The sequence below is a fragment of the Glycine soja genome, chromosome 5 (assembly GCF_004193775.1).
Source record: "Glycine soja cultivar W05 chromosome 5, ASM419377v2, whole genome shotgun sequence".
In the NCBI taxonomy this organism is placed as follows: Eukaryota; Viridiplantae; Streptophyta; class Magnoliopsida; order Fabales; family Fabaceae; genus Glycine; species Glycine soja.
The window spans coordinates 12,168,132-12,196,090 of NC_041006.1; the positions used below are offsets into that span (position 1 = coordinate 12,168,132).

General features: G+C 35.7%; 1 protein-coding gene across 3 annotated transcripts; it reads left to right on the forward strand.

The window, feature by feature from the left end:
- Positions 1-9,005: 9,005 nt before the first annotated feature.
- Positions 9,006-16,876, forward strand: LOC114412334 (bystin-like). Of its 3 annotated transcripts, XR_003666686.1 has the most exons (12): positions 9,006-9,487; positions 10,344-10,470; positions 10,595-10,646; positions 10,791-11,118; positions 11,854-11,933; positions 12,481-12,528; positions 12,706-12,852; positions 14,640-14,712; positions 14,793-14,868; positions 15,361-15,449; positions 16,076-16,163; positions 16,562-16,876. XR_003666686.1 is itself a non-coding variant. In XM_028376168.1 (11 exons), exons 1-10 carry the CDS (start codon positions 9,173-9,175, stop codon positions 15,438-15,440), a joined length of 1,326 nt encoding a protein of 441 aa, XP_028231969.1. In that variant the 5' UTR covers positions 9,006-9,172; the 3' UTR covers positions 15,441-15,449; positions 16,549-16,876. The 3 variants fall into 3 exon arrangements, 2 of the variants coding, with proteins under 2 accessions (XP_028231969.1, XP_028231968.1); XM_028376168.1 differs by lacking the exon at positions 16,076-16,163 and having other exon boundaries at positions 16,549-16,876; XM_028376167.1 differs by lacking the exon at positions 16,076-16,163.
- The last annotated feature ends 11,083 nt before the right edge of the window (positions 16,877-27,959 follow it).

The following is a 27,959-nucleotide window of genomic DNA, read 5'->3' on the forward strand; positions in this document are numbered from 1 at the left end:
GATCAATAGGCTAAGAATTGCAAGAATACATGAACAAATGTATCTAAAATTCAATCAACAAAATCAAAATTGAACACAAACTTAGAACAACAATTATTATGACTAAACATGACTCTAAAACAACATGGATTAAGTGATTTACACTTAGTTTTTTATGTTTTTTTTTTCTAATCAATATTTTGCAATAAAATTAAGATCTACAGGTTCAGTGCAAGAAGGTTATGACTGAATAATGATAAAACCTAAAATCAACAAAAAAAAAACATGATACAATAGTAGATCTATAAAATTTGAAGCATAAAAATGCAAGAACAAGTGTAGATCTAAGATTTAATCAGTTTATTTTTTTGAATCTAGTCTAAGCAGAACCAAACCACAAGACAATGGAGGAGATACATGGAGAAGACAATGAATAACAAGGAATTAAAGTGAATTGACTGAACAAAAAGATAGAAGAACCAAAAAAACATCACCTAAATGAAGATGCTCTTGATACCACATGATGTAGCTCCAAGTAGAGCTTGTAGGCCTTGAATCTTCTTCATCAATGGAGCCCTTTGCTTCTTGAAGATCAATTTCAGTGGAATGGAGAATGAGAAAAGGTTATTGGAGACGCCACTTTAAGGAGAAGATGAGTCAAGAACAAGCTCACCACCATAGGAAGCCATGGATAAGAGCTTGAAGGTAGGAGAAGATGAGTGGAGGGAGAGGGAGAGAAGGGGCACGAAATTTATGCCTCAAATGAGGTTTGAACTTTGAAGTGTAATTTCTCAAGTGATCAAAGTTAAAAAAAAATGCACACACAAGGCCTCTATTTATATCCTAAGTGTCACACAAAATTGGAGGAAAATTTGAATTTCTATTCAAATTTCACTTGAATTTGAATTTGAATTGGTGGATCCAAATTTGGAGCCAAAATTTCACTAATTATGATTAGTGAATTTTAGCTATGGTTCAGCCCACTAATCCAAGATCAAGTCCAAGATTCTCCACTAAGTGTGCTTAGGTGTCATAAGGCATGCAAAGCATGAAGGACATGCACAAAGTGTGACTATATGATATGATAATGGGGTGTAGCAAGCAAATTCTCACCTCCACCTTAAGATGGTCCAAAATTTAATATGATTGGACTTCTCCCAATTTTTTAGGAAGCCATAATTTTAGCAAGAAATTGAACTAGTTAGTGCTGATATATGGGCTGTTTTTCTTGAATTTTTAACCTCAAAAATGAATTTTTAAGTATGAAAATGTAGGGTAAGACATAAGGTTTAGAAAAAAAATGATTTTTAGAGCACCTAGAAAATTTGATTAAAGTTTAGGAATGAAATTTGGTAAACCTAGACAACAAGGGAATTTCAAGTATTAGATAACTTAAAGTAGTAATTTTAAGCTTAAAAATGAATTTAGAACATGGAAAAACATTGAGTAGTAAGGAGTGTTAAGAATTGATTCTAGCAAAATTATAGGACAATAGACTTAGACTAATAAAATCGTTAGAATTGGGCGCTTTGTGTTTTGTATTTCTGAAAAACATGATTGAGCATGTTGAACTTTTATTTCTAAATTACTATTGTTTGGAATGAATAAGACCATGAGAGTATGAACTCGGGCAATTTTTTTTTTTGTGACGTGTGAATTTTATTATGGTTTTGAACCTTAGGATAGCCACTGAATATGAGTAAAACCGTGAGAGTGTGAACTCCGACAAATTATATATGTGGTGTGTGAGATCTATATTTTGGTGTGTGTGTGTAATATATGGATTATCTTTTCTGTACTCGCTTTGGGTTGGGTTTGGGGGTATTCGACCCTCGACAAATTATTTGTTATAATTTCTGGATGATTGTATTTTAGCCATTATGTTGTCTGCGAATAGACGTGTTCTTTTTATTACTAAAGCACGGGGGAGAAGTAGTCTCCTTTTGACTACTATAAATGTCTTGACCTCTCATAATCATGGTTTCTTTGTGGGGCATTTAGAGGTAATGTGACCTCTCCCAAGATATTTGAAGCATTTAATGTGGCTAGTCCTTGCTTTGGAACTAGTCTTAGTGGTGGATTTCTTTATGGTCTTACCTTTATCTTCCTTGGGTTTTGAAGGTGCAGCCCATAAAATTCCTTGGGCTTGGTCCTTCCTCAGATAAGAGTGAAAGCCATAAGATTTTGAAGAAGGCTTTCTTTTAAGTTGTTGCTCCACTGTTACACAAAGTTGGACTAGCTCATCTAGGTTCCTATATGGAAGGAGTTCAACCTTATCCCTCACTTCCATATTAAACCCACTAAGGAACCTAGCTATGCTTGTTCTTTCTTCCTCCCTAAGTCTAGCTCTTAAAAGGAGTAGTTCCATTTCTTGTCTATATTCTTTGACACTCATACTCCCTTGTCTAAGCCTTTGGAGCTTATCCATAAGCTCCCTTTCATAGTAGGAGGGAATGTGCTTCTTCCTAAGGGCACTCTTAAGATCATTCCAATAGTCTACAAGAGGATTCCTATGAATCCTTCTTTCCCTAACAAGGGAAGTCCACCAATAGAGGGCATACCCTTGGAAGCTAAGGGTAGCTAATGGAACTTTTCTTTCTTCACTAATATGATGGCAAGCAAAGAGTTGTTCAACCTTCATTTCCCAATCTAGGTAGGCCTCAACATTATCTTTTCCATGAAAATATGGGAGGCTAGTGCTAACCTATTAAGACCTTCTATCCTTTTCTCTTCTTTGGGAGTGAGGTCTAGTATGGGACCTATGCCTCCTTCCATAGCAGTCACTTAGCTCTTCACTGAAAATTTTACAAGACTCATGACTACCATAGGAAGCATTTCTTCCTCTTCTTAATTCTTTCATTAATTTTCTTCTTTCATCCTCTCTTATTTTCTCTCTTTCATCTTGACCTATTTCTTCCACTCTTTTTTTCCTTTTTCTTTTCTCTCTTGTTTTTCTTTCCACAATTTAAAGGACCTCAACTCATCTAACATCCTATACAAGGGGTCCTTAGGAGTAGAACACTCACCATTAACACTAGATGAAGAATGAAGAATGAAGACTCATGTTGGTTCTTAAGTGGTGGTTCTTTCTTGTTGGGGGTTTGAAAACAAAAAGTATAAGAAACTATGGTTGAAACTAGCCAAAATAAACACTAAAAGAGGTGTGAAAGATAAGGTAAAGGAAATTTAAAGCAAGCTAGATGGTTTCCTATATGAAGGCTTGGATGACCCTTTGGAGGTTCCAACTTGCTCTTCACTTAGTCTTCCCATAGACCCCTGAAGAATGTCCAAATACAAGGAATTGCAATAGAAAAAATTCGTTACTCAATTGTTTTATTATAACAAATTTAACAAAGCAATTAAGGTTTTCAAATTTGTCTTCAATGCTTGTTTGTTTTCTCAAGTTTTTCACTCAAAATTTGGTAAGGCTTTGGTGCTTCAAATCCAATGGTGCTCCTAGGATGGCTAACCTCCAAGACTCAAAAATCTTCATTCAAGCAATGCACCAATTTTCTCTTCCTATCCTCATTGTAGGCAGCAACACTTAAACACAAAAAAAAAAAAAGACAGGCAAGAAACCAAAAGATGAAATGAAAGCTAAAACAAAAGGAAATTTAACATCACATTAATTCAATGAGATTCAGGGAAAAATAAAGCAAAAGGACAACACCACAAGCCAAGGTGGAACACAAAGGATGTCCTAGAATGACACTAGATTAGATTGACAAATTAAAAACAAAATTCAAAGCAAAATTCTAGTTATGTCAATTTGGCAACACATCTAAAAGATGAAAAAACTCCAAGAAGTCAAATAGGCTTGTAATAGAACCCAAAACAATGAACAATTTTCAAGAAAATCAAGCATACACATTTTTTTATTTTTGTTGTTGTTTTGGATGTGTATTTTGACGTTAATCTTTATCACCTTTTCTCACTCATTTCTTTTTTCATTTTTGTTCATTCTTTTTCCATTTTTTTTGTCAAGATATCTATTTTATCAAGTTAAAAGTTCATCTCAAAACTCCAAGTATTCAAGCCATAGAGGAGTTAAGAAGACAGTGTGCTAGAGCTGATAACAATAAGAATTTTAACCTAGAAATGAAGAGTAGTGTTTATGTTGCTTAAGGCTTGGATAGTTACAATATGTGTTTGCTTATGCTCAATTGTCTTGGATAAAACAATTCAAGAGAGATTAAGACTTATTTTGATTCATAAATCCAGCCACAACTCAATTTCTTCGTAGGCATCATATAGGAAACTTAGAAAATAAGAAAAGTTCAACAACAAGACTGCTTCTAGGAATTGATTTACAACATGTTAAGAACTAAATAACATGCATGAATTAGACCCAAAATTCAAATGATAGGATAAAAATTGCAAGAATACATGGACAAATGTATCTAGAATTCAATCAACAAAATTAAAGTTCAACACAAACTTAGAACCTAATGTAGTAATTGTTATGACTAAACATGACTCTAAGACAACATGAACGAAGTGATTTACACTTAGATTTTTGTGTTTTCTTTTTTAATCAATATTTTGCAAGAAAATTGAGATCTAAGGATCAACACAAGAAGATTATGACTAAAAAATTATAGAACCTAAAATCAACACAAAAACATGATTCAAGAGTAGATCTATAAAATTTGAACCATAGAAATGCAAGAACAAGTGTAGATCTAAGATTTAATTGGTTTATTTTTTAATCTACTCTAAACAACACCAAACCACAAGACAATGGAGGAGTTACATGGAGAAGACAATGAATAACAAAGAATTAAAGTGAATTGACTGAACAAAAGATAGAGGAAGCAAAAGAACATCACCTAGATGAAGATGCTCTTAAACACATAATATGGCTCCATGTAGAGCTTGTAGGCCTTGGATCTTTTTCAACAATGGAGTCTTTTGCTTCTTGAAGATCAATGGCATTGGAATGGAGAAGGAGGAAAGGTGATTGGAGACGTCACTTCAAGGAGAAGATGAGTCAAGAACAAGCTCACCACCATAGGAAGCCATGAGGTTTGAACTTTGAATTCTAATTTCTCAAATCATCAAAGTTGCCAAAATACACACACAATGCCTCTATTTATAGCCTAAGTGTCATACAAAATTGGAGGGAAGTTTTAATTTCTATTCAAATTTTACTTGAATTTGTGGATCCAAATTTTGAATCAAAATTTCACTAATTATGATTAGTGAATTTCAACTATGGTTCAACCCACTAATCCAAGATCAAATCCAAGATTCTCCACTAAGTGTGCTTAGTTGTCACGAAGCATGTAAAGCATGAAGGACATGCACAAAATGTGACTATATGATGTGGTAATGAGGTGTAGCAAGCAAATGTTCACCTCCCCCTTAGGCTAGTCCAAAATTTAATTGGATTGAGTTTCTCCCAATTCAATTAAATTTATCTTCCAACACACATCAAATAGTGCACTTAATGTATGTGAAATTACAAAACTACCCCTAATACAAAAACTAGTCTAGGTACCCTAAACTCGAAAATCCTACATTACTAGAGTACCCCAAACTTATGGGGTACCTCCCTACACTATGGAGCCCTAAATACAAGGCCCTAAAAATAATGAAACCCTAAACTAATATGTACAAAGATAAGTGGACTCATACTTAGCCCATGAGTCCAAAATCTACCATAAGACTCATGAGAACCCTAGGATCTTCTCCTGCATCCCTGACTCAATCTTCATGGAGTCTCCTAGCCGTGACTTTAGTGATGGGTGCCCTTCTTGGGAGGATTGCATCATACTGTGTGGTATTTTGAGAGGTGGTGAATATTTTATCTTTATTGCAAAAAATTGTAATTATTTCAATACATCTATGTATATATCTTATGGGTCACTGAGGCTTAGTATGTATGATTAGGTATTTCTTTCAGTTTATCATCATTTAATTTTGTGCAAGTTAATTCTTTATAAGTTGTATTTTATTATAGCATTGTGTAAGGGTGAAAGAAAAATGATAACTTTTGAAATGACTTTTAAATAGAGAACACATTTTGACAATACCCTTTATTCATGAGTATTTTAATTTTATGTACATGCTTTAATCAAGCGCAACACACACACACACATATGCACATGCTCTTTCTTTTCCAAAAAGAAAAAAATATTGAGATATTTTATAAACTTAGAAATAAAAACTAAATTTAATGACGTGTATTCCACAAAATATATTATTTAAACGATTTTAAAGCAATATTTCAAAAAAAAAAATAATTCGAGGTGTTACAATACAAGTCAACAATCTACAAAGGAGTTGCCCAAAGGATGGAGAACCTCTAGGGACTTATCACTTGGCAACATAATAGGTGATATAAACAAAGGGCTAACCACTCGTAGCTCGCTTAATAATTTTTGTAGATATGTGGCCTTTGTATTCCATGTAGAGCCAAAATCTATTGAAGAAGCTTTACTTGATAAACATTGGTTGTTGGGCATGCAAGAAGAATTGAATCAACAACAACAACGCCTTATCCCACTAGGTGGGGTCGGCTACATGGATCAACTTCCGCCATAATGTTCTATCAAGTACCATACTTCTATCCAAATCATTAAGTTCGAGATTCTTTTTGATAACCTCTCTTATAGTCTTTTTGGGTCTTCCTCTGCCTCGAATTGTTTGCCTTCTCTCCATCTGGTCTACTCTCCTCACTACAGAGTCTACCGGTCTTCTCTCTACATGCCCAAACCACCTAAGTCTATTTTCCACCATCTTCTCTACAATAGGCGCTACTCCAACCCTCTCTCTAATAGCTTCGTTTCTAATTTTATCCTGTCGAGTCTTACCACACATCCACCGCAACATCCTCATCTCCGCTACACCTACTTTATTCTCATGTTGGCTCTTGACTGCCCAACATTCTGTTCCGTACAAAATCGCCGGTCTTACCGTAGTCCGATAAAACTTTCCCTTTAGCTTGATCGGTACCTTTGCATCACATAACACCCCCGATGCTTTTCTCCATTTCATCCATCCTGCTTGAATGCGATGATTCACATCCCCTTCAATTTCTCCATCATCCTGTATTACAGACCCAAGATATTTAAACCGTGTGACTTGAGGGATAATATGGTCTCCTATTTTCACCTCTGAGTTAGAAACCCTCCTTCTTTTGTTGAACTTACATTCCATATACTCCGATTTGCTTCTGCTTAGGCGAAAGCCATGTGTTTCTAGAGCTCGTCTCCAAGTTTCCAACCTCTCATTCAACTCCTCCCTCGACTCTCCAAGGAGGACTATGTCATCTGCAAAAAGCATGCATCTCGACGCTATCTCTTGGATTTGTTCCGTGAGGACATCCAGAATTAAGGTAAAAATGCAAGAAGAATTGAATCAATTTAAAAGAAATGAAGTTTGGGATCTTGTGCTAAGAACTAATGCTCAACAAGTAATTGGAACTAAATGGGTGTTTAGAAACAAAATTGATGAAACTAGTTTTATAACCAAAAATAAAGCCCATTTAGTAGCCAAAGGTTATAGCCAAGAAGAAGGTATTGATTATGATGAAACTTTTTCCCTTGTTGCAAGAGTTGAGGCCATAAGACTTCTTCTAGCTTTTGCTTCCTTAATGGATTTTAAGCTTTTTCAAATGGATGTCAAAAGTGTCTTTTAAAATGGTTACATAAAAGAGGAAGTTTATGTTTCTCAGCTCCCTGGATTTGTTGATTATGACTCCCCTAATCATGCATACAAACTAAAGAAAGCACTTTATGGACTTAAGCAAGCTCGTAGGTCTTGGCATGAAAGATTGAGTAATTTCTTACTTGAACAACAATTTAAAAGAGGTAAGGTCGATACTACTTTATTCATTAAGAAAACAAAAAAGGACATCTTACTAGTTCAAATTTATATTGATGGCATTATTTTTGGATCTTACTTCCTAGGACTTCAAATAAAACAGTTGGATAGTCGTATCTTTATCAACCAATCCAAGTATTGCAATGACTTACTCAAAAGATTTGGTAGAGAAATTCAAAGAGTCATCAACACTTATAGATACTTCAAGCTACATTGATTCGGATGAGAAAGGTAAACTAGACAAATCAAGATATAGTAGTATGGTTAACTTTCTTTTATATCTAACAGTTGTCTCGACATTATACATTTGTTTGTGTATGTATTAGATTTCAAGCTAATTCTAAGGAATCTCATTTAGTTGTTGGGAAGATGATTCTTAAGTACATAAAGGGTACATTAAAAGTATAATTATGAATTAACAAACAATCAATTGTTTAGAATCATGTAAATTTTCCTTTTAGAAATCAATTTTACAAGTATACTATAAATATATAAAATAGATAAACATATTTATTAAATGTGATATGTGGGAATTACAATTTTTTTTTAAAAATGTTTGTACCTACCATTAATAATTTTAGTATTTTCAAATTTTACATCATTAAAGAAGGTTTACATTAAAAATTTTCAAAACAATTTTTTGTTTACTTTAAAGCTACTTTAAAATTGAAGCTAGAAATAAGAGCTTAAAAAAAGAAATAGAATTTTTTTATTAATTTTCATTTTTTTAACTAAGCTCCTTTTAAATAAAAAGTTTTTTTAAAGCCAAAAATTAATTGTTAAAAAATGTAAAAAACAACAACTTTAGTTTTATTAAAAATAGCATTAGAACCCGTGTAATGTATGTTTTTGTAGTAAAAAAAGAGTGAGAAAAAAGTATAATGTTTAAATTTTTAAAAATAAAATTAAATGTATTAAAAAATGCAAATTGTTTTTTGTAAAAAAAGTGAGAAAGAAAAAAACAATAAAGTAATATGTTTAAATTTTTAAAGAATATAAATAGAATGCATCGAAAACGAAAAAAATGCAAATTGTTTTTAGTAAAAGAGTGAGAAAGGAAAAAAAAAATAAAGTAAAATGTTTAAATTTTTTAAGAATAAAAATAAAATACATTAAAGAAAAATATTCCGCTGCATATGTGATTGTCCAATAAAATATATATTTATAAAATAAAAATATACTCTAAAATCACAACGTAGGGTTTATCGTTATTCTCCTTGAAGGCACTGCAGCATACCACAAAACCCCTTGTCCCTCTCTCACGTTAAACGGCAGAGCCACTGCAACAAGAAGCAGCAGAGTTCGCCGCTGCTCCGCAACCTTACCCTATCAATTTTCGTCCTTGTTTTCGTAATTGCAGCGAAGAATGGGGAAGCGTAAGGAGCGGATTCAGAACCCGGAACCCTTCGATCCGTACGGCGCCGACCCCGCGAAAACGAAGAAGCGCTCGAAGGCGCCGAAGCGGCACCAGCAGGAGGAGCAGTTCATCGCTCCCAAACTCAGCTCCAAGATCATGAAGCAGGCGCTAATCCAGCAGAAGGAGGAGGAGAAGGAGGAGGCGCCCGAGAACAACGCCGCAAATTTATTCGAAGAGGTTCCGGATGTCGAGGAAGACGGCGGCGACGACATCGACGACTTTGCCGGGTTCTCCGAAACGCAGAGTCAGTTCGCCGAATATGATGTTAGTTAACAACTCTCTCACCTTCGTTGTCTCCTTTGTTGGATGATGCTTTGTTTGATTGAACTGGTGAAATACTGTAAACGTCGTCGTTTTGGTCTGGAGCTCTTCTGAGGCCTTGTTTAATCACTGGTTTTGCGAAATTGATTTCACATTATCTTTCTTCTAAGGAGCAAAGTTAGGTACTGAATTAGAATTTGTAAAAAGATTGGATAATCTTCATTATAAGCACTGATAGGAAAAGAAAATAAAAAGGCTTAGTGAATTGAACTTCTCTTGTAAGCTAAAATCAACTTATGTTTGTAAGGCTGTAAGCTTTTGGAGAAGTTAGTTGAAAGAAAAAGTTTAGTAGTACATAATTCATTTTAGCTTGTGAAACAAAATTAATTTATTTTATCTTGTTATTTTGTTTTCCTGTAAGTACTTATAATTATGGAAAATTTATCCAGCAGGCCTTTGATGTTAATTCAGGTCTGATCTTTTAGTTTGGTTCTTCGCAGATGTGAATTTGGTGCTTTTAGATCCTGTTTGGGAAAACTTTGTTCCAAATATTTTGGAAGAATAATTATGAGAAACTGTCAAATTTATTTTTACTTTGCTTCTTGATTTAAAAGATTTATAGACAAAAAAGAAAAGTAAGATTACAATTTGCAAGTGTGAAACTGAAAATGGGAGCAAGAAATGTTTGGTTGGACTAAACAGATGAACTTGGTTGAGGAATTGAAAATTATCAGCAATGCTTGTTTATATTAGTGAACAATTTTGGATTGGGTGAGTTTTATTTTTCTCCTTGAATCATTTTTGTCTATTATTATTGTGTAGTGATCTTTGTTATTCTGCGTTCATTCTTTGAATTCAGGAGGAAATTAATGAGGAGGATGAGAGACTAATGGAAGCATTTGCATTGAAGGAGCCTGGTCAGCAGAAAACACTTGCTGACCTCATTGTCCAAAGAATAAAAGAAAAGGATGCGTCTGTTGCTTCAGGCAATACTTGACTGTGTTGGTTTCTTTATTTTTAATTTTGGGGTTTTGAGTGTTTTTAGCATGTTGTTCAGCCTGCTTGGAGGTTTTATTCTCACACTTGTATTTGTGATATTTTTGTGTCCAGAAAATCGACCCGTTCCAAAATTGGATAACTCCATAATTGACATATACAAGGGGTATGTATAACCTCCAATTCAATTCTATGATAAATATGTGAATTATATTATTAAATTCCTTTCTGTTTAGTTATTTCCCCTGTTAAATGTAGTTTTCATCTCTTGCCTCAACCTTACTGCTTTTGCCATCTTTCATATTGGCAGGGTTGGGACTCATCTCAGCAGATATACAATAGGCAAAATACCCAAGGCATTCAAACACATTCCCTCTATGCAACTTTGGGAGGAGGTCTTGTATATAACCGAACCTGAGAATTGGTCTCCAAATGCTCTTTATCAAGCCACTAGGATTTTTGCTTCTAATTTTGGTGCAAAAAAGGCAGAGCGCTTCTACAAGCTTGTGTTGCTTCCAAGAGTGAGAGAAGATATAAGGAAGAACAAACGGCTGCATTTTGCTTTATATCAAACTCTGAAAAAGGCTTTGTACAAACCTGCTGCATTCTTTAAGGGCATACTGTTTTCACTATGCGAGGTATTTTGCTTGTTTCTATGTTAGTTTTTGACATTCCAAATTAATAATTGGTGGATATTTTCTTAGGTTCTATTTGTGGCATTATATTAATTCTTCAATTATGGTATATTTTGCTTTTTCATATAATAATATTTCACCCATCCTTTAGGGTGAGCTGCATCTGATGTTTTTTTATTATAATTGCTGGAATATAGAGGGGGGAAATTAACTATGAACCGTGTTTTGCAAAATGGAAAATATGGAATAACATGTATATGGAATGGTAAATGAACATGAGAAAGTGACCAGTTATGTTTATGACACATTGTGAATGATTTGTTTGTCGTCATGGGAAAATGCTTCTTTGATTCTGAGGAATACAGAATCTTTAAATTTTAGTTTGCACATTTGTAGGCTATTTTCTCATTTTCCAATTTCCATTTTTGTTTAGTTGCTTTTACAAATTACCTCAAAATTACTTACAAATTAGTGAAATTATTAGCTTTGGTATTATTTGAGTAAATGACACTCACCTCCCCTCATGTTACGTAGACTGAAAAACAAGTTCCTTTTATTTATTTAAGAAACTAGAAGAGGACTTCCTCTTTGATGATTTTCATATTGAATTTATCCCATGAATGAAAATGGAATCTATTTTTTTTTTTCCGGTTTACACTAACTAGTTTCAATAAAACCTACTAATTCAATTGCTCGTTCAGTTTTGTTGCAATGTTTGACAATATTCTTCATGTACAGTCACGCACTTGCACTCTTAGGGAAGCAGTCATCATAGGAAGCATTATAGAAAAGGTTTCTATTCCTCCACTTCATTCAAGGTATGTTAACTTGGCCAATCATAATTGAACAATTGAAAATTGGATACATGGCAAGTGTTTGGTCTTCCTATCCAAAATTCACTGAGATGTGTGCCATAGTGGTTGAGAGTTGATTTCTCGTACCTTAGTTTAAGGCACATAGCCTGTAGTATTTAGGAGAAAAGATATAGGGTTGGGTTTCCCTTAATAATCTATTTGAACATATCTCCTTGTTACCATTACCCGATAAAATTTCTTTGGTGCTTTCTTGGATTTCCAGGCTTATCCCCCGTAGCACTACTAATGTAGAGAAAAAGAATTTCCTTGAATTATTTTGAATAAGTTATAAGAATTAAGAAAGGAAAGTTCATTTGTTTTTCCAAATCTCTCTTGATATTTGCTAATATAATCCCAAGTCTTTTAGTTTGCCTTTCTGTTGCTCAAAGTTCAAAAGTTAATGTTAGAGGTGGATACTTATGACACAGTTGTTCATGTCATGATTGAAAAAGAAATTTTGAATTATTTGAGTCATATTCAATGTCTGATGCACTCAAACATGTCTATACAGTGTTGCGCTATTGAAGCTTTCTGGAATGGAATATTGTGGCACCACAAGGTATTAACATTGTAGCATTTATTTAATAAAGGATAATGTTGTGAAAATACAGTTTATGAAAACGACTAATGAGTTCAGTTGATCACAGCAAGAGAGTAATAAATTGTTTTGATGAAACTTCCTTTATTTTCCCCCTTCAATATTTGATAGATGCTTACTGTTATATAATAATTGCAGCTATTTCATAAAGCTTCTTCTGGAGAAAAAATATGCTTTGCCATATCGTGTGGTTGATGCAGTTGTTGCTCATTTTACAAGATTTCTCAATGAAACCAGGATAATGCCTGTTATATGGCACCAGTCACTTCTTGCTTTTGTGCAGAGGTCAGTGATTCACCATTTGTCTTGATTTTTTAACGTGTCTAATACAATCTTGACAGAACAGTAACCGGGAAAAGGAAACTCGAATGATGAAGTTGTATGTGTTATTGAATTAAAAAAGAGCGTATTATTGAATTAAAAAATAAAAAAGAAATAAATGGATATGGAGAATAAGGATTTCATAGAAGGGTCCTCTTTACAGTCAATACTCTCCCAACAGATGCACAAAAGTTCTGTCCAAGTAACAGACTAGGAAGAAACAATTTGGATCCCCTTCTCCCCTTGCCTAAGGTCATAAGCCTTTTGTCATAACTAAATATTTAAGTTTCCAACATAGCCCATTTATGCATTACTGACATTCCTGTACCGGATACCTTTCAGACCCCTTGCATATACTCAACTTGTTGGCTCTTTATCCTTAGGTAAAGCTGACTTTCTCCCCTATATGGACCATTGGTTCAGGGTCTCTAACACTGCCATCCCCATCAAAAAATGCCTTGTTGTCAAAGTGGATATTGGGAAACTTTCCATTGATTACCTTCATATATCCCTTTATAACTTCTTCCAGAAGCTTGTTCCCCCAATGAATTAACCTCTGCTAAACAGACATCTTTTCTGAATTTATTTCACTGCCAATACTGCTTTGGGTTTACTAAGGTCACTGAAATCCACTTCAAACCCTGCAGTCAAATCAGCTCAAGGTCTTTGGCTGCCAATGGTGTGCTTAAGCTGTTAAGTTTGATTTATATGCAACATCCTTAATCCTTTGTTACACCATAATTGGGCCATGGTAGCTTTTCCAACTTTGAATTAATTCTTTTGTCCACAGATTGTTGTCAGTGTGACCCATTTTAGGAAAACCCATTCTCACAATTCATAGGCTCACTCCCTCTTATGTAAACTTGTCTCCCTTTTCATCCTTTGTCGAGCAGATACTTTGTTGCATTTGTTGGATGGTAAGTGGACAAACAAACATAATCAAAGGCATGCATGTCTAGATATTTGGGATGCTGGTATAAAAGATGATAATATTAATAGGGCAGCATCATGCCTGATCATAATGGAAGAAGGATATACCCTGGCTGTAGTGTTATAGGGTGGTGAGCAGGAGCAGGAGTAAATGTGCTAATTGTGTGGAAAAGAGAGAGAATATGTAGATGATTGGAGGAGGCAGTAAGGGTATCTGGAAATTAGTTGTGACTAGTGAGAGAGACTTAGCACTCTTAAATTGTATAGAACTTATCTTTCCTTCTGCAATTTATTGCTGTAATTTGGATTCCAGATTGATTCAGGCCTGTACCTTCCAATATTTTAATATAAATATTGTCTCTGTTTTTACTTAATATACTGGCACCTATAACTGGTATTAGAGCCTTCCACCATGTCTCAGTTGCAAACGACTGGTGCGGGTGGTTGCAGTGTTCACCTGGGAAGTGCTAGTGCACAGCCAGCCGTGTTGGCACTGGGGCTGCAGAGTGTGGTGGGATGTTACGATAGTTGGATCCAGTTGCAAGATATGGGGACTTGAGTCCCACATTGGAAATGTGGGATTCTGGTGTGGGGTTTATAAGGCTTTGGGCTCTCCATCTACAACAGCTAGCTTTTGTGGTGGGGTTCTCCCAAGGTTCTTATCAAACACCTCACATTTTGAGAAAGTGAATCCTAGTATATTTCCTATGATCATCAATGGATTTATCTAACAAAGTATTAATGAGTGTAGCATGATATATAGCAATGATTAATTTTCCTGTCGGCTTTTTAATTTTAAGCTGTTCTTGTACTCATTTCAGGTACAAAAATGAGCTGCAGAAGGAAGATAAGGATAGATTAAGGAATCTACTGGAAAAGCAAAAACATAAATTGGTGAGAACACTAAATATGAGTTAATTTTCTTCTGTTTCAAATTCTAGCTGTGTTTGATTTTTTCTTCTTCCATACTGCAGGTTACACCTGAAATTAGTAGAGAGCTAGACCACAGCCGCAACCGAGGTGAAAAGGAGGAAGATCTTATGTCAATTTATATCCTTTCCATCCTCACCTACCTTTACCCTACTTATCCTCATGTATTGAGATTGCAAGAAATTAAAAATTCAGATAATATGACTAATTAATAATATGAACATTCTTTTGAATGGTTCTCAGAGAGCAAGCTGAGCATGCAATTTTTTAGTAAGAAGCTCAGGATCCTATGCTGATTTTTAAGTCATTTTTTGTGTGTCAACAATTCAGCCCTGGTAACACATTCTGGACAACATTTCATTCAGCAGAAGTTCTGGAAGAAATATAGTGATAATAATTGACATGGCCCAAAATACCTAAATGACAAATAATCATCCCCTTTTATTTTTTCCATTTAAATTTAAATTTCTATAAAACACTAATGTAATAGTAAGAAATTGTTAATTTGTTACTGCACGTGGCATGCATCCTGTCTAATTCTAACTTGAACCAGCTGAATTATGATTGTGATAAATATTTCTGTTCCATACTCTTTTCTTGACAACCCAATACCCAGTCCAGTATATGTGATAAACAAGACTATTGAAGAAGATAGATTTGACATTCCAGATGTACCAATGGAGGAGGATTAATTTATTGTGGTATGGCTCTGATCTTGTCTTTAGATTTTGATTTTTTTAATAGAAGTCCTTTTCTATATGCATTTACTGTTACAAATTACTTTTTTATGGAGTATTTCCTGTCAACTCCTGTAAAGTTGACCGTGATTGACTGGTGGGTAGTTCTTGAATGAATCTGAATGCCTAATTCTATGGTTGGTAGCATTGGTAAATAGCACGCAATATTTCTGTAGCAATGTGGAGTGGCCTTGGGCCACTGCAGGTTTCACATTGTGGAGTGTTTGTTTGAGGCAATAGATACATGCCTTTTTAGTCCCTGAATGAAAGTTGTCCATCCAATTTTCAAGGGATAGTTTCATATTGTCTGCCTTTTTTGTTTGATATGTATGAAACCCTTTTGGACATGCTAAATGCCCTGTTCTCTTGGGGCTTTCTGTTGCAAACCATCTGACACAGTTCTTGGGTGTATTTCTTCTACTAGCCAACCCTCAGGCCACAACCTATGGCACTCTGGCACACTGTTGTAGTGTTGTATGGTCTGTATTAGTTCACGTCAAAGAGAGATCTTTTATATTACTCTGACTCTTGTTTTGCACTTTTGTTTGTCTTAACCTTCAATTATTAATAATGTCTTTAAATTTGGGCAGTTTTTATTTATGAGCATAATCTGCTATCTCACTATATCGGTTATGGGATTGGTCGCTCTCTGCTGTCTGAGATTGATAACTATAGTCGGTAATATTACCAAAATGTACCTTAGAAACCTCTATCTTTGGTTCATAAATGTTGGGTATAATTGTTTTTGTTATTACACAATATATGATGGTTGGTCAGTGTGATGTTTTCCCAATCAACTGTGTATTATGAACTGCTAATCCATCAGCAATGGAGAAAGGATGCTGATAAGTTAAATGGAGTCATCTGTTTTGTCTTTCGCATCCTATTGTACCTACCTTGGAAGCAGAATAATTGTCACTTATCATTTTTGAATTTGATATATTGAAATAGATGGTCGTCTCTTTTTATGATTCAATATTTGCTGTGTTTTGACTTTGATGTTCTATCATTTTTGTTTTGCAACTTGTGGTATTGCATATCTGTTGAATTCTTGACGTGCTAGTTTTCTTTTGCAGGATTTTTCATCGCTATTCACTTGGGAGGGAGAAAATGTTTAGAGACATGTCCTCGTTTAGTTTCACAAGGGTGCAGTTTTGAGCGTCAGCAATCTTGTACTGCAATGCATGGGATTTATAATTATTATTTGGCCATTTTATATTTTTTCAGTGGTTTTTTGACAAATGCAATCTTTTTCTGATGTATTCTTACCTTAAGTGCACTAAAATACAATTCAACTTGCTATAATATTTCTAGTGTTTTAAATGTGGATTAAAGGGTACTTATGGTTGCTGTTCGTTGTATCACTATTACTGTTCCTTTTGCTCCGCCAATTATCTGTGTTGCTTGTATTTACTGTCTCTAATTAAATTTAGGTTTAAATATGTTTTTTTAACCCTGCATGGGGGTATTCATGTATTAGCCCTGCAAATTAAAAGTTATCTTCAGTCCAAATTTTTTAAATGCTTTTTTTAGTACTTATCCATGTATTCATCAATGCGTGCCAAACACGACATAGAATTCACAATTGTGGCTTCATTCAATTGTCAAAATTTGTTTTTTAATTTAAATTTTAGAACACAATTTTTTTGGGGTTGAAAATCGTGACATCATAAAATAAATTGCAAGAATGAGATCCATCTTCTTTCTCCATTCGTAGACAAGATCACAACAGACAATCTTCAATGCTACTCACCAAATTACACGTCAAGATCTAACCTATCACACTCAACAAAACTAAAGCAACCAACTCTCAACAACAGAAGTAGTTGCAGCACGAACAACACTCATAGTCAGACAAGGATTACGCACTAACCCAAACTCTAAAACCCAAAGCCTTACTCGACAAAACAAACAAGGGAGCAACAAAACAATCAAAAACGGAGCTGCCATGACCTCACCACTGTAACAAATCCGCTTTCATTGATGGCGAAAATGGGGAAGTATAGGAGGAGGGTGCGAGGGGTCGGGGTGCTCCAGGAACAGGGTGGGGGAGGCGGTGGAAGGTGGCTTTGTGCTAAAGTTGATTTGACCTTTAAAGCTCGGCTGGAGTGACTCAAGGAAGAAGTAAAGTGATGTATCGGAATGGACTGAATGTGCATTTAATACACCAAGGGAATATTACCTTGATGATTTGGCACTTTTCCCTTTAGCGCAATAATATACGAAATAAATACAAATAAAAAAGAAAAGGGGTTGATAAATATGGAAAGGAATGGAAATTAAGCAAATTAATTTTTTGCTCTTTATACAATTAAAGCATAACTGAAATAATTCAGCACCATAACAGTGAATTAGTGCTCTTAAAATAAAACACAACAGAAAAACATCACAATATGACCTATAGACACTGTCCACTAACAATTAATTATTTAGTTACATCCATAGTTGAGTAACTAAGGCATTTTCCAACATATGATTTGAATTTTTAATTTCTTGCAATCTTAATATTCAGAAGTTTACGTGCACTCAGATTTTTACCTCAAACCTCCCCTGAGATGCCATGCCATTTGTCATATCCTCCAAAAAAATTACAATATTACAAATAAAACCAAAAAAACAAGGAATCACCAACAATTTCCACCAAACAAAGAAGCAATGCATGCGTCCAATAGCAAATTCATTAAAGCAAGAGATTCTCACAGCATTTGATCACCACTGTGATCTAGCTTTGATTTAGCAATTGGACTTGTGTTATGTCATCAATTAGCATAGACATGTTGCGATAAGAAGATCCACCTTTCTTTATTGCTTTCTTTGCCATGTTGGCATACTTTCTAGCTCTCTCTTCTCTTTTCTTTCTCTTGGTCTTCCCATATCACCTTCTCCCTATTAACTCTTACACATTCACCAACCTTATCTTCCTGTCCAAGATGAACAGCAATTTCAGCTCCCACACTCACACCAATCTCAGCCACTTGCACAGCAAACTTCTCATTGTAAAACTAATAATGAAAAATAGGAAATGTGACCAAAGGCACACCAGCACAAATGGCTTCCATTGTGGAATTCCATCCACAATGTGTGGAAAAAAACTCCTATTGCACCATGTGACTATATCAACATGTGTGACACCCAACCCCTAATCAAAATCCCTCTCTTTGACCCTTTCTTCAAACCTCTCTTCCAACAGCCACCTTTCCATTCACTCCTATATTCTCCTCTCAGCACCCAAATGAACGGTCTCTTTATTGCTTCCAATCCCTAACCAAGTTCTATCAATTGCTTAGGTGCCACACGGTTGAGGCTCCCAAGGCAAACATAAATCACTGACCTTTGAGGCCATGAATCAAGCCACTTCACATAATCAACTTCATCATCATTTGTGTTTCTTTTATTACCCCTTTGATCTTTGTCCAAGTCATCCTTGTTTGACAGTGATACAGGGCCAACACACCATACCTTACGCCCTGTGACCCTTTGGTACTCCTTAACACATTCTGCTTCCAACTATTCAAAACTATTCACCACTATTCCATATGCTTCTACTTCAGCCACCCTCGCTCTCTCACGTAAAGCATTCAATTGTTGGTTTTGGCCAGGCTCAATGATGCAATCCTCCCTAGGAAGGGATCAGTTACAAGAGCCATGAGCAAGAGGCTCCAAGAGGATTAGGCTATAGAGCTATTGAAGAAGGCTCGAGGGTTCTCATGAACCTCAGGGTAGATTTTTTAGCCCATGGACCAAGGTTGGGTCCATTTATCTTTGTACATATTAGATTAGGATTTCATTATTTTTTTATCTTTGTATTTAGGGCTCCATAATGTAGGTAGGGTACCCTACAAATATAGGATTTTTCAACCCTTGTATTTTAGGGCACCTAGACTAGTTTTTGTATTAGGGGTAGTTTTGTAATTTCACATGCACTAAGTGAATATTTGATGTGTGTGTTGGGAAATAAATTTAATTGAATTGGTAGAAGCCCAATCCAATTAAATTTTAGAGGGGGAGGTGAGCATTTGCTTACTACATCCCATTGCCACATCATATAGTCACACTTTGTGCATGTCCTTCATGCTTTACATGCCTCATGACACCTAAGCACACTTAGTGGAGAATCTTGGAATTGATCTTGGATTAGTGGGCTGAACCATAACTGAAATTCACTAATCATAATTAGTGAAATTTTGGCTCCACAAATTCAATTTCAAATTCAAGTGAAATTTGAATTGAAATTCAAATTTCCCTCCAATTTTGTGTGACACTTAGGCTATAAATAGAGGTCATGTGTGTGCATTTTTCAACTTTGATCATTTGAGAATTAAACTTCAAATTTCAGACTTCTTTAGAGGCACTAAATTTCGTGCTCTTCTCTTCCTCTCCCATCATTCATCTTCTTCTACCTTTAAGCTCTTATCCATGGCTTCCTATGGTGGTGAGCTTTTTTTAGACTCATCTTCTACTTGAAGTGGCGTCTCCATTCATCTTTCTCCTTCTCCATTTCGCTGCAATCAGACCTCAAGAAGCAAAGGAATCCATTGATGAAGAAGATCCAAGGTCTAAAAGCTCCACATGAAGCTACATCAAGTGGTATCAAGAGTCTCTTCATCTAGGTGATGTTCTTTTGCTTCCTCTATCTTTTTGTTCGGTCAATTCACTTTAATTCCTTGTTATTCATCTTATTCTCCATGTATATCCTTCATTGTCTTGTGGTTTGGTGCTGTTTAGAGTAGATTAAAAAACATAAACCGATTAAATCTTAGATTTACACTTGTTCTTGCATTTCTATGGTTCAAATTCTATAGATCTACTCTTGAATCATGTTTTTGTGTTGATTTTAGGTTCTATCATTTTTCAGTCATAATCTTCTTGTGCTGAACCTTTAGATCTAAATTTTCTTCAAAAATATTGATTAGAAAAAAAAAACAAAAATCTAAGTATAAATCACTTAATCCATGTTGTCTTAGAGTCATGTTTAGTCATAATAATTATCACATTATGTTTTAAGTTTGTGTTGAATTTTTATTTTGTTGATTGAATTCTAGATACATTTGTTCATGTATTCTTGTCATTCCTAGCCTATCTTTTTAATTTTAAGTCTAATTCATGCATGTTATTTAGTTCATAACATGTTCTAAATCAATTTCTAGAAGTAGTCTTGTTGTTGAACTTTTTTTTTTGTTTTCTAAGTTTCCTACATGACGCCTATGATGAAGTTGAGTTGTGGTGCTGAGTTGTGGCTGGATTTGTGAATCAAAATAAGTCTAAAGCTCTCTTGAATTGTGTTATTCAAGATAATTGAGCATAAGCAAACACAAATTGTAACTATCCAAGCCTTAAGCAACATAAACATTACTCTTGATTTCTAGGTTGAAATCGCTGGTGCTGGCAACTTGAACATACAAACTTGTATAAATTTATGGGAATTGGTCACTAAGAGTTTTGAGCTAAAAGTTTTACTGAATTTTCTAGACATCTGGACCAAAATAATAAAAAAAGAACCAAGCTATTTGGATAAAAGGAAAAAAATAAGAAAAATCACACAAGTTGGCAGAAAAATCAGTGTCCAGGAAAAAAAAGTGAAAGGGAAGTGTGCTTGTTGTTTTTGCTCGAAATTTGTTCTATAATTGGTGCCTATTTTATACCTATCTTAGTTCTAAAATTTCAATTGAAAATTACTGTGAAAACAAGTTCCAAAACTAGAGGTTTCTTGAGTATTTTTTTTGTTTTTTTTACTCTACTCTAGAGCCATTCTAAGTTTCTCTTTGAGTCCTAGCTTGCTTTTATGTGCTTTTCATTGCTTTAATTGTTGAATAATCCTTGAAAATTTGTCTTGTTAAAACTCTATTGGTTTAGCTTTCATTTCATTTTTTTGGTCTTTGGTTATTGCTTGTCTCTTTGTTTCCTTGTTTGTGAGTTGCCATATAGGGAATTAGAAAGGAGGATTGGTGCCATCCCTTGAAGAATTTGAGTTAAGAAGCAAGGGGAAAACTACCTTAAGAGCTATTGGACTAAGAAGCACTCCAAAATGAGTGAATCACCAAAGAGAAAACAACCACCAAAATTGAGAACCTTGTTGTAATTTTGTAATTGACAATTTACTTACTTTCATTGCTTTCAAATTTTGTAACAAAAAGGCCTTTCATTGGAAGTAAGTTGGGAGCCTCCAATAGGTCACCCTACTTCCATTTGTGTGTAATAATTTAAGGCAATTTTCCCTTAGGATTGTGAGTGTTTTGTTGGGAACCTTAAATGTGGTCATCCAAACACTCTTAGGATTCACCTAGTTTATATTTCTTGCTTACTTTCATAGCTTATTTCCTTTACTGTCCATTGTCAAGCCACCTAGATAGTTTTCCTTTTACCAATTAGTTTTTACCTTATCTTTCACACCTCTTTTAGTGTTTATTTTGGCTAGTTTCAACCATAGTTTCTTTTACCTTTTGTTTTCAAACCCCCAACAAGAAAGAACCATAACTTAGGAACCAACATGAGTCTTCATTCTTCATCTAGTGTTAATGGTGAGGGTTCTACTCCTAAGGACCCCTTGTATAAGATATTAGATGAGTTGAGATCCCTTAAGTTGTGAAAAGAAAAACAAGAGAGAAAAGAAAAAGGTAAAAAAAGAGTGGAAGAAATAAGACAAGATGAAAGAGAGAAAATAAGAGAGGAAGAAAGAAGAAAAATAATGAAAGAAATGAAAAGAGAAAAACATGCCTCCTATAGTAGTCATGACTCTTGCAAGAGTTTAAGTGAAAACTTAGTGACTATTATAGAGGGCCCCATAGTTCACATACTAAACATCACTCCCAAACAAGAGAAAAGGATAGAAGGCCTTAAGAGGTTAACATTAGCCTCCCATATTTACATGGAAAAGATAATGTTAAAGCCTATGTAGATTGGGAAATAAAGGTTGAAAAACTCTTTGCTTGCCATCATATTAGCGAAGAGAGAAAAGTTCCATTGGCTACCCTTAGCTTTCAAGGGTATGCCCTCTATTGGTGGACTTCCCTTGTTAGGGAACAAAGAATTCATGGGGATCCTACAGTAGAGTATTGGAATGATCTTAAGAGTGCCCTTAGGAAGAGGCACATTCCATCCTACTATGAAAGGGAGCTTATGGACAATCTCCAAAGGCTTAGACAAGGGAGTATGAGTGTTGAAGAATATAGACAACAAATGGAACTACTCTTTTTAAGAGCCGGACTTAGGGAGGAGGAAAGAACAAGCATAGCTAGGTTCCTTAGTGGGCTTAATATGGAAGTGAGGGACAAGGTTGAACTCCTTCCATATAGGGACCTAGATGAGCTAGTCCAACTTTGTATAAGAGTTGAGCAAAAACTTAAAAGAAAGCCTTCTTCAAAATCTTATGGCTCTCACTCTTATCCAAGGAAGGACCAAGCCCATGGAATTTTGGGGGCTGCACCTTCAAAACCCAAGGAAGATAAGGGTAAGACCATAGAGAAATACACCCCTGAGGCTAGTTTCCAAGAAAGGACTAGCAACATTAAATGCTTCAAATGTCTTGGGAGAGGTCACATTGCCTCTCAATGCCCCACAAAGAAAACCATGATCATGAGGGGTCAAGACATTTATAGTAGTCAAGAGGAGACTACTTGCCCTTCCTCTAGTGGAAGTGAAGATGAAGTAAGGGGTGAAGAGTCTAGTGAGGAAGTCTACCCCCATGAAGAAGGTGACCTCTTAATGGAGGTCAATCTTGTGATCTATCTCAATCCCAAAGAGAGAACATCTTTCATACAAGATGCAAAATTTTAGATAAAACTTGTTCTCTGATTGTGGATAGTGGATCTTGTTGCAATTGTTGTAGCACAAGATTAGTTTCCAAGTTGAACCTCACTATCATTCCCCACCCAAAACCTTATAAACTTCAATGGCTCAATGAGAAAGGGGAAATGATAGTTAACCAACAAGTGAAGGTATTTTTCTCCATTGGGACATATAAGGATGAAGTTAATTGTGATATAGTTCCCATGGAGGCAGGACATATTCTTTTAGGAAGGCCATGGCAATTTGATAGGAAGATCATTTACAATGGCCTAACTAATGAGATTACCCTCACCCATCTTGGCACTAAATTTGTGTTGCATCCTCAAACACCTTCACAGGTGGCCAAAGATCAACTAACTATGAAAGATAAGAGGGATGAGGAAGAAAAACTAGAAAAACAAAAGAAAAAGAAGGATAGTAAGGCCTTGTCTTCAAAGGCCAAGGGAAAGGAAAAAGAGGAAAATGATTTCTCCAAGAAGATTTTTAAGAAGGAAAATCATTTTGCAACAAAAGGTGATATTAAAAGATCACTCCTTCTTAAACAATCTTTCTACCTTCTCCGATCATGGGAAACATCCCTTAGCACTGCCACAATTCCTACATTTGAGACCTTACCCCCAAAGGTCCAAGAACTCTTACATGAATTTATTGATATATTTCCCAAAGAGATACCCCCTAGGCAACCTCCTTTAAGGGGAATAGAACACCAAATAGATTTAGTCCCAGGAGCAAGCCTTCCTAATAGGCCATCCTATAGGACTAACCCTCAGGAGACTAAGGAGATAGAGTCTCAGGTTAAAGAATTGTTGGAGAAGGGTTGGGTCCAAGAGAGCCTAAGCCTATGTGCTGTGCCAGTGTTGTTGGTGCCCAAAAGGGATGGTATGTGGAGAATGTGTAAAAATGGCAGGGCCATCAACAACATCAATGTAAAGTATAGGCATCCCATTCCTAGACTTGATGATTTGCTTGATGAGTTGCATGGTGCTAATATCTTTTCAAAAATTGATCTTAAAAGTGGTTATCACCAAATCAGGATGAAAAAGGGTGATGAGTGGAAAACCGCTTTCAAGACCAAGTTTGGTTTGTATGAATGGCTAGTGATGCCTTTTGGGATCACTAATGCACCAAGCACCTTTATGAGGCTTATGCATCATGTCTTAAGGGATTTCATAAGTAGATTTGTTGTTGTTTATTTTGATGATATTTTAGTGTACAGTAAGAGCCTAGATGATCACTTAGGACATCTTAGGCAAGTTCTTTCAGTCCTTAGGAAAAACACCCTCTATGCAAATATAGAGAAGTGTACCTTTTGTGTAGATAATATAGTTTTCTTAGGGTTTGTAGTTGGTAGAAATGGGGTCCAAGTGGACCCTGAGAATATCAAGGCCATCCAAGAATGGCCCACCCCAAAAAGTGTGGGAGATATTAGGAGCTTCCATGGGTTAGCAAGCTTCTATAGAAGGTTCGTTCCTAATTTCTCTACAATTGCATCACCTCTCAATGAGCTAGTGAAAAAGAATGTGGCATTTACCTGGGTGAAAAACAAGAGCAAGCCTTTGCTTTTCTCAAAGAAAAGCTTACTAAGGAACATGTTCTAGCTCTTCCTGACTTTTCTAAAACTTTTGAGCTAGAATGTGATGCCACTGGAGTGGGAGTTGGAGCTGTATTGTTACAAGGTGGGCACCCTATTGCTTATTTTAGTGAAAAAATTCATAGTGCCTCCCTCAACTACCCCACCTATGATAATAAGCTTTATGCCTTAAGAAGAGCCCTCCAAACTTGGGAACATTACCTTGTCACTTAAGTACATTAGAGGGTAAAGCAAGTTAAACAAAAGGCATGCAAAATGGCTAGAGTACCTAGAGCAATTTCCATATGTTATCAAATACAAAAAGGGAAAAACAAATGTGGTAGCTAATGCCCTCTCTAGGAGACACACATTGTTTTGCTCCCTAGGAGCTCAAATTTAGGATTTGATAACATTAGGGACTTGTATGCTTGAGATGAATATTTCTCTCCCATTTACAAGAGTTGTGGGAAAAAGGACCAAGATGGATTCTATTTGGCTGAGGGGTATTTGTTCAAAGAGGGAAAGCTTTGCATACCCCAAGGATCCATTAGGAAATTACTTGTGAAAGAGAGCCATAAGGGTGGGCTCATGGGCCATTTTGGGATAGACAAGACCCTTGTCTTACTCAAAGAAAAGTTTTATTGGCCCCATATGAAGAAAGATGTCCATAAGCATTGCACTAGGTGTGTGGCTTGTTTACAAGCCAAGTCTAGGGTGATGCTTCATAGGCTATTGTCATATCCTAATTTCGTCTGAGGACCATTGTTTGTCGGCATGTGACCTTCGTTTGACCACTTCAAAATGTTTAACACCCATCGCCGTGGAATTCGTAAAGTTCTGCGATGTTTTAGAGAGAAACCAACCAAAAACACGAAAATGAGAGTGTATTTAGCAAAGTGGGGGGGGGGGGGGGTAAATAGATTGTTACACCCTAATTTCATCCGGGGACCATTGTTGATCGCTTCAGAAGGATTAACACCCATCGTCGTGGAATCCGTAAAGTTCCGTGAGGTTTCGAATGGAAAACAACTAAAAAACACAAAAACAGGTGGTGAACTTATCAAGATAGGGGTGTAAATAGAAATTTTCGAATCTAGGCCCTTCCAGAAAATTTTGGAAGCTGGGTTGCTTAATGAGGAAGCAACCTAGCTCGCCTGGGCGAGCTGGGCTACAACCTCCTGTCCCGTTTTGTTAAAAAATGGCTTCTAGGGCTTCTGTAATGCTTCCGTAAAATTCCCATAACCCTAAATAAGCACATTTCACTTAAGATGGGTGAGAAGGAAGAGAAAAAAAAGAAGAAAATCAAGTCCGATATGCTTCCGTAAGGATTTCATAACATTTTTTTAAATTACGAAAAAGGGGGGGTGAACTTAGTAAAATAGAGGGTGCATCAGGAAACTTCCTGAGGAAGCCATCTGCTCGCTTGGGCGAGTTGAGCTAGCCTGGGGCAACCTCCTCCCCATTTTTTCTATAAATAGGTTGAGGGGGGGTTGTTCCAAAGGGTCCCTGACCCCTATGCTATGCATTTCAGCTGTTTTGGGTGAAAAAAAGGGTTTCCGTGAAGAAAATCCAAGCCGAGGTGCTTCCGTAATGCTTTCGAGATGTTTTTGTGAGCAATTTCGAGAAGATTTTCGTCTGTTCTTCGTGTGTTCTTCGTTCTTCAACCAGTAAGTTTTCGAATATGAGACTTTCAATTCATTTCTTGTTTTATTGACTTTCATCTTCATTTCGTTCACTTTCGGTTTTTTTTTTCTTCCATTTTTAACGAGCTTTAACCGATCGTTTAAGCCGTTATCTCGCCTAATAAATGATAAAATGAATTTCAACCGATCATTTGTGTTGTAATGTCGTTTAATCACTATTAAAGCAAAATCTAACCGATTATTCACACTATAACCTCAGTTAAATCAAAAAAAGGAAAAATAATAATAAAATAATCAAAATTTCTGTAAAAAAATATAATAAAATAATCAAAATATCTTTGAAAAAATATAATAAAATAATCAAAATATCTTTGAATAAAATAATCAAAAAAATCAATCGGACATTTTTCTTTGGAAGTTTCCTTGAATGAATTGACTAATGACCAAAGTGAAACTAAGCCTAAAATCAACTCACAAATCAAGCTTTGTCCGCAAAAGTCACTCAAAACCGTTTTAAAGGTCCAACGCCTTAAACGGTCCTCTTTGCTTTTATCGGTTTACATGGACCGTTCAAAAGCATAAAATCAACACATAACTTTACCGCTTTTCGAAAGAACTACGTAGGTCTGAGTTCCTCATCGCAATTGAGGATATGTAGGAGCAAAAGCCCCATTTTTTTCGACCACCCCAAGAGATCGTTAATGGTCCAACGCCTTAACGTTTCTTTCCTTTCAAAAAACCAAGAGATCGTTAATGGTCCAACGCATTAACGTTTCTCTCCTTTCACAACCAAGACATCGTTAATGGTCCAATGCCTTAACATTTCTCTCCTTTCAAAAGAATCAAAAGATCGTTTAATGGTCCAACGCCTTAAACGACTTTTGTTTGGTTAAAATTGATCTTGCAGAAAAAGATCAAAACAACTTATCCAACGTTCAGTTCTTATCAAAGAACTACATAGGTCTGATTTCCTCATCATAATTGAGGATACGTAGGAGCGAGGGAAACACCCTTGTTGACCACACCAAAATTAAAAACATAAAAATACAAAAAAAGACATAAAAAAGGGAAAATACATAATTTTGAAGTCATGTCTTGCACACTCAATTGGAGGCTGTTGTCCCTTGTGTCGGACGCGTGGGGTGCTAATACCTTCCCCGTGCATAAAAACAACTCCCGAACCTTTCATGATTAAAGTTCATAGACCAGACGTTTCGGTTTTTCCAACATTTTCCTCAAATAAATGTTGGTGGCGACTCCGCATGCCTTCCTCCCTTGGAAGACGCACCCGTGAGCCCTGCGTCACCCTCTCGCCAAAGGGTAGGTTGTGACAGTTGGCAACTCCACTGGCAACATCTCATCATGACTTCTTCTTTATTTATGTTCTCCCTTCCCTTTTATCTTTGGTGTTTGTCCATATTTTTACATAACCTTTGCTATGTTGTTGTGTTTGGTGTGTTTGTCTATCAATTACAT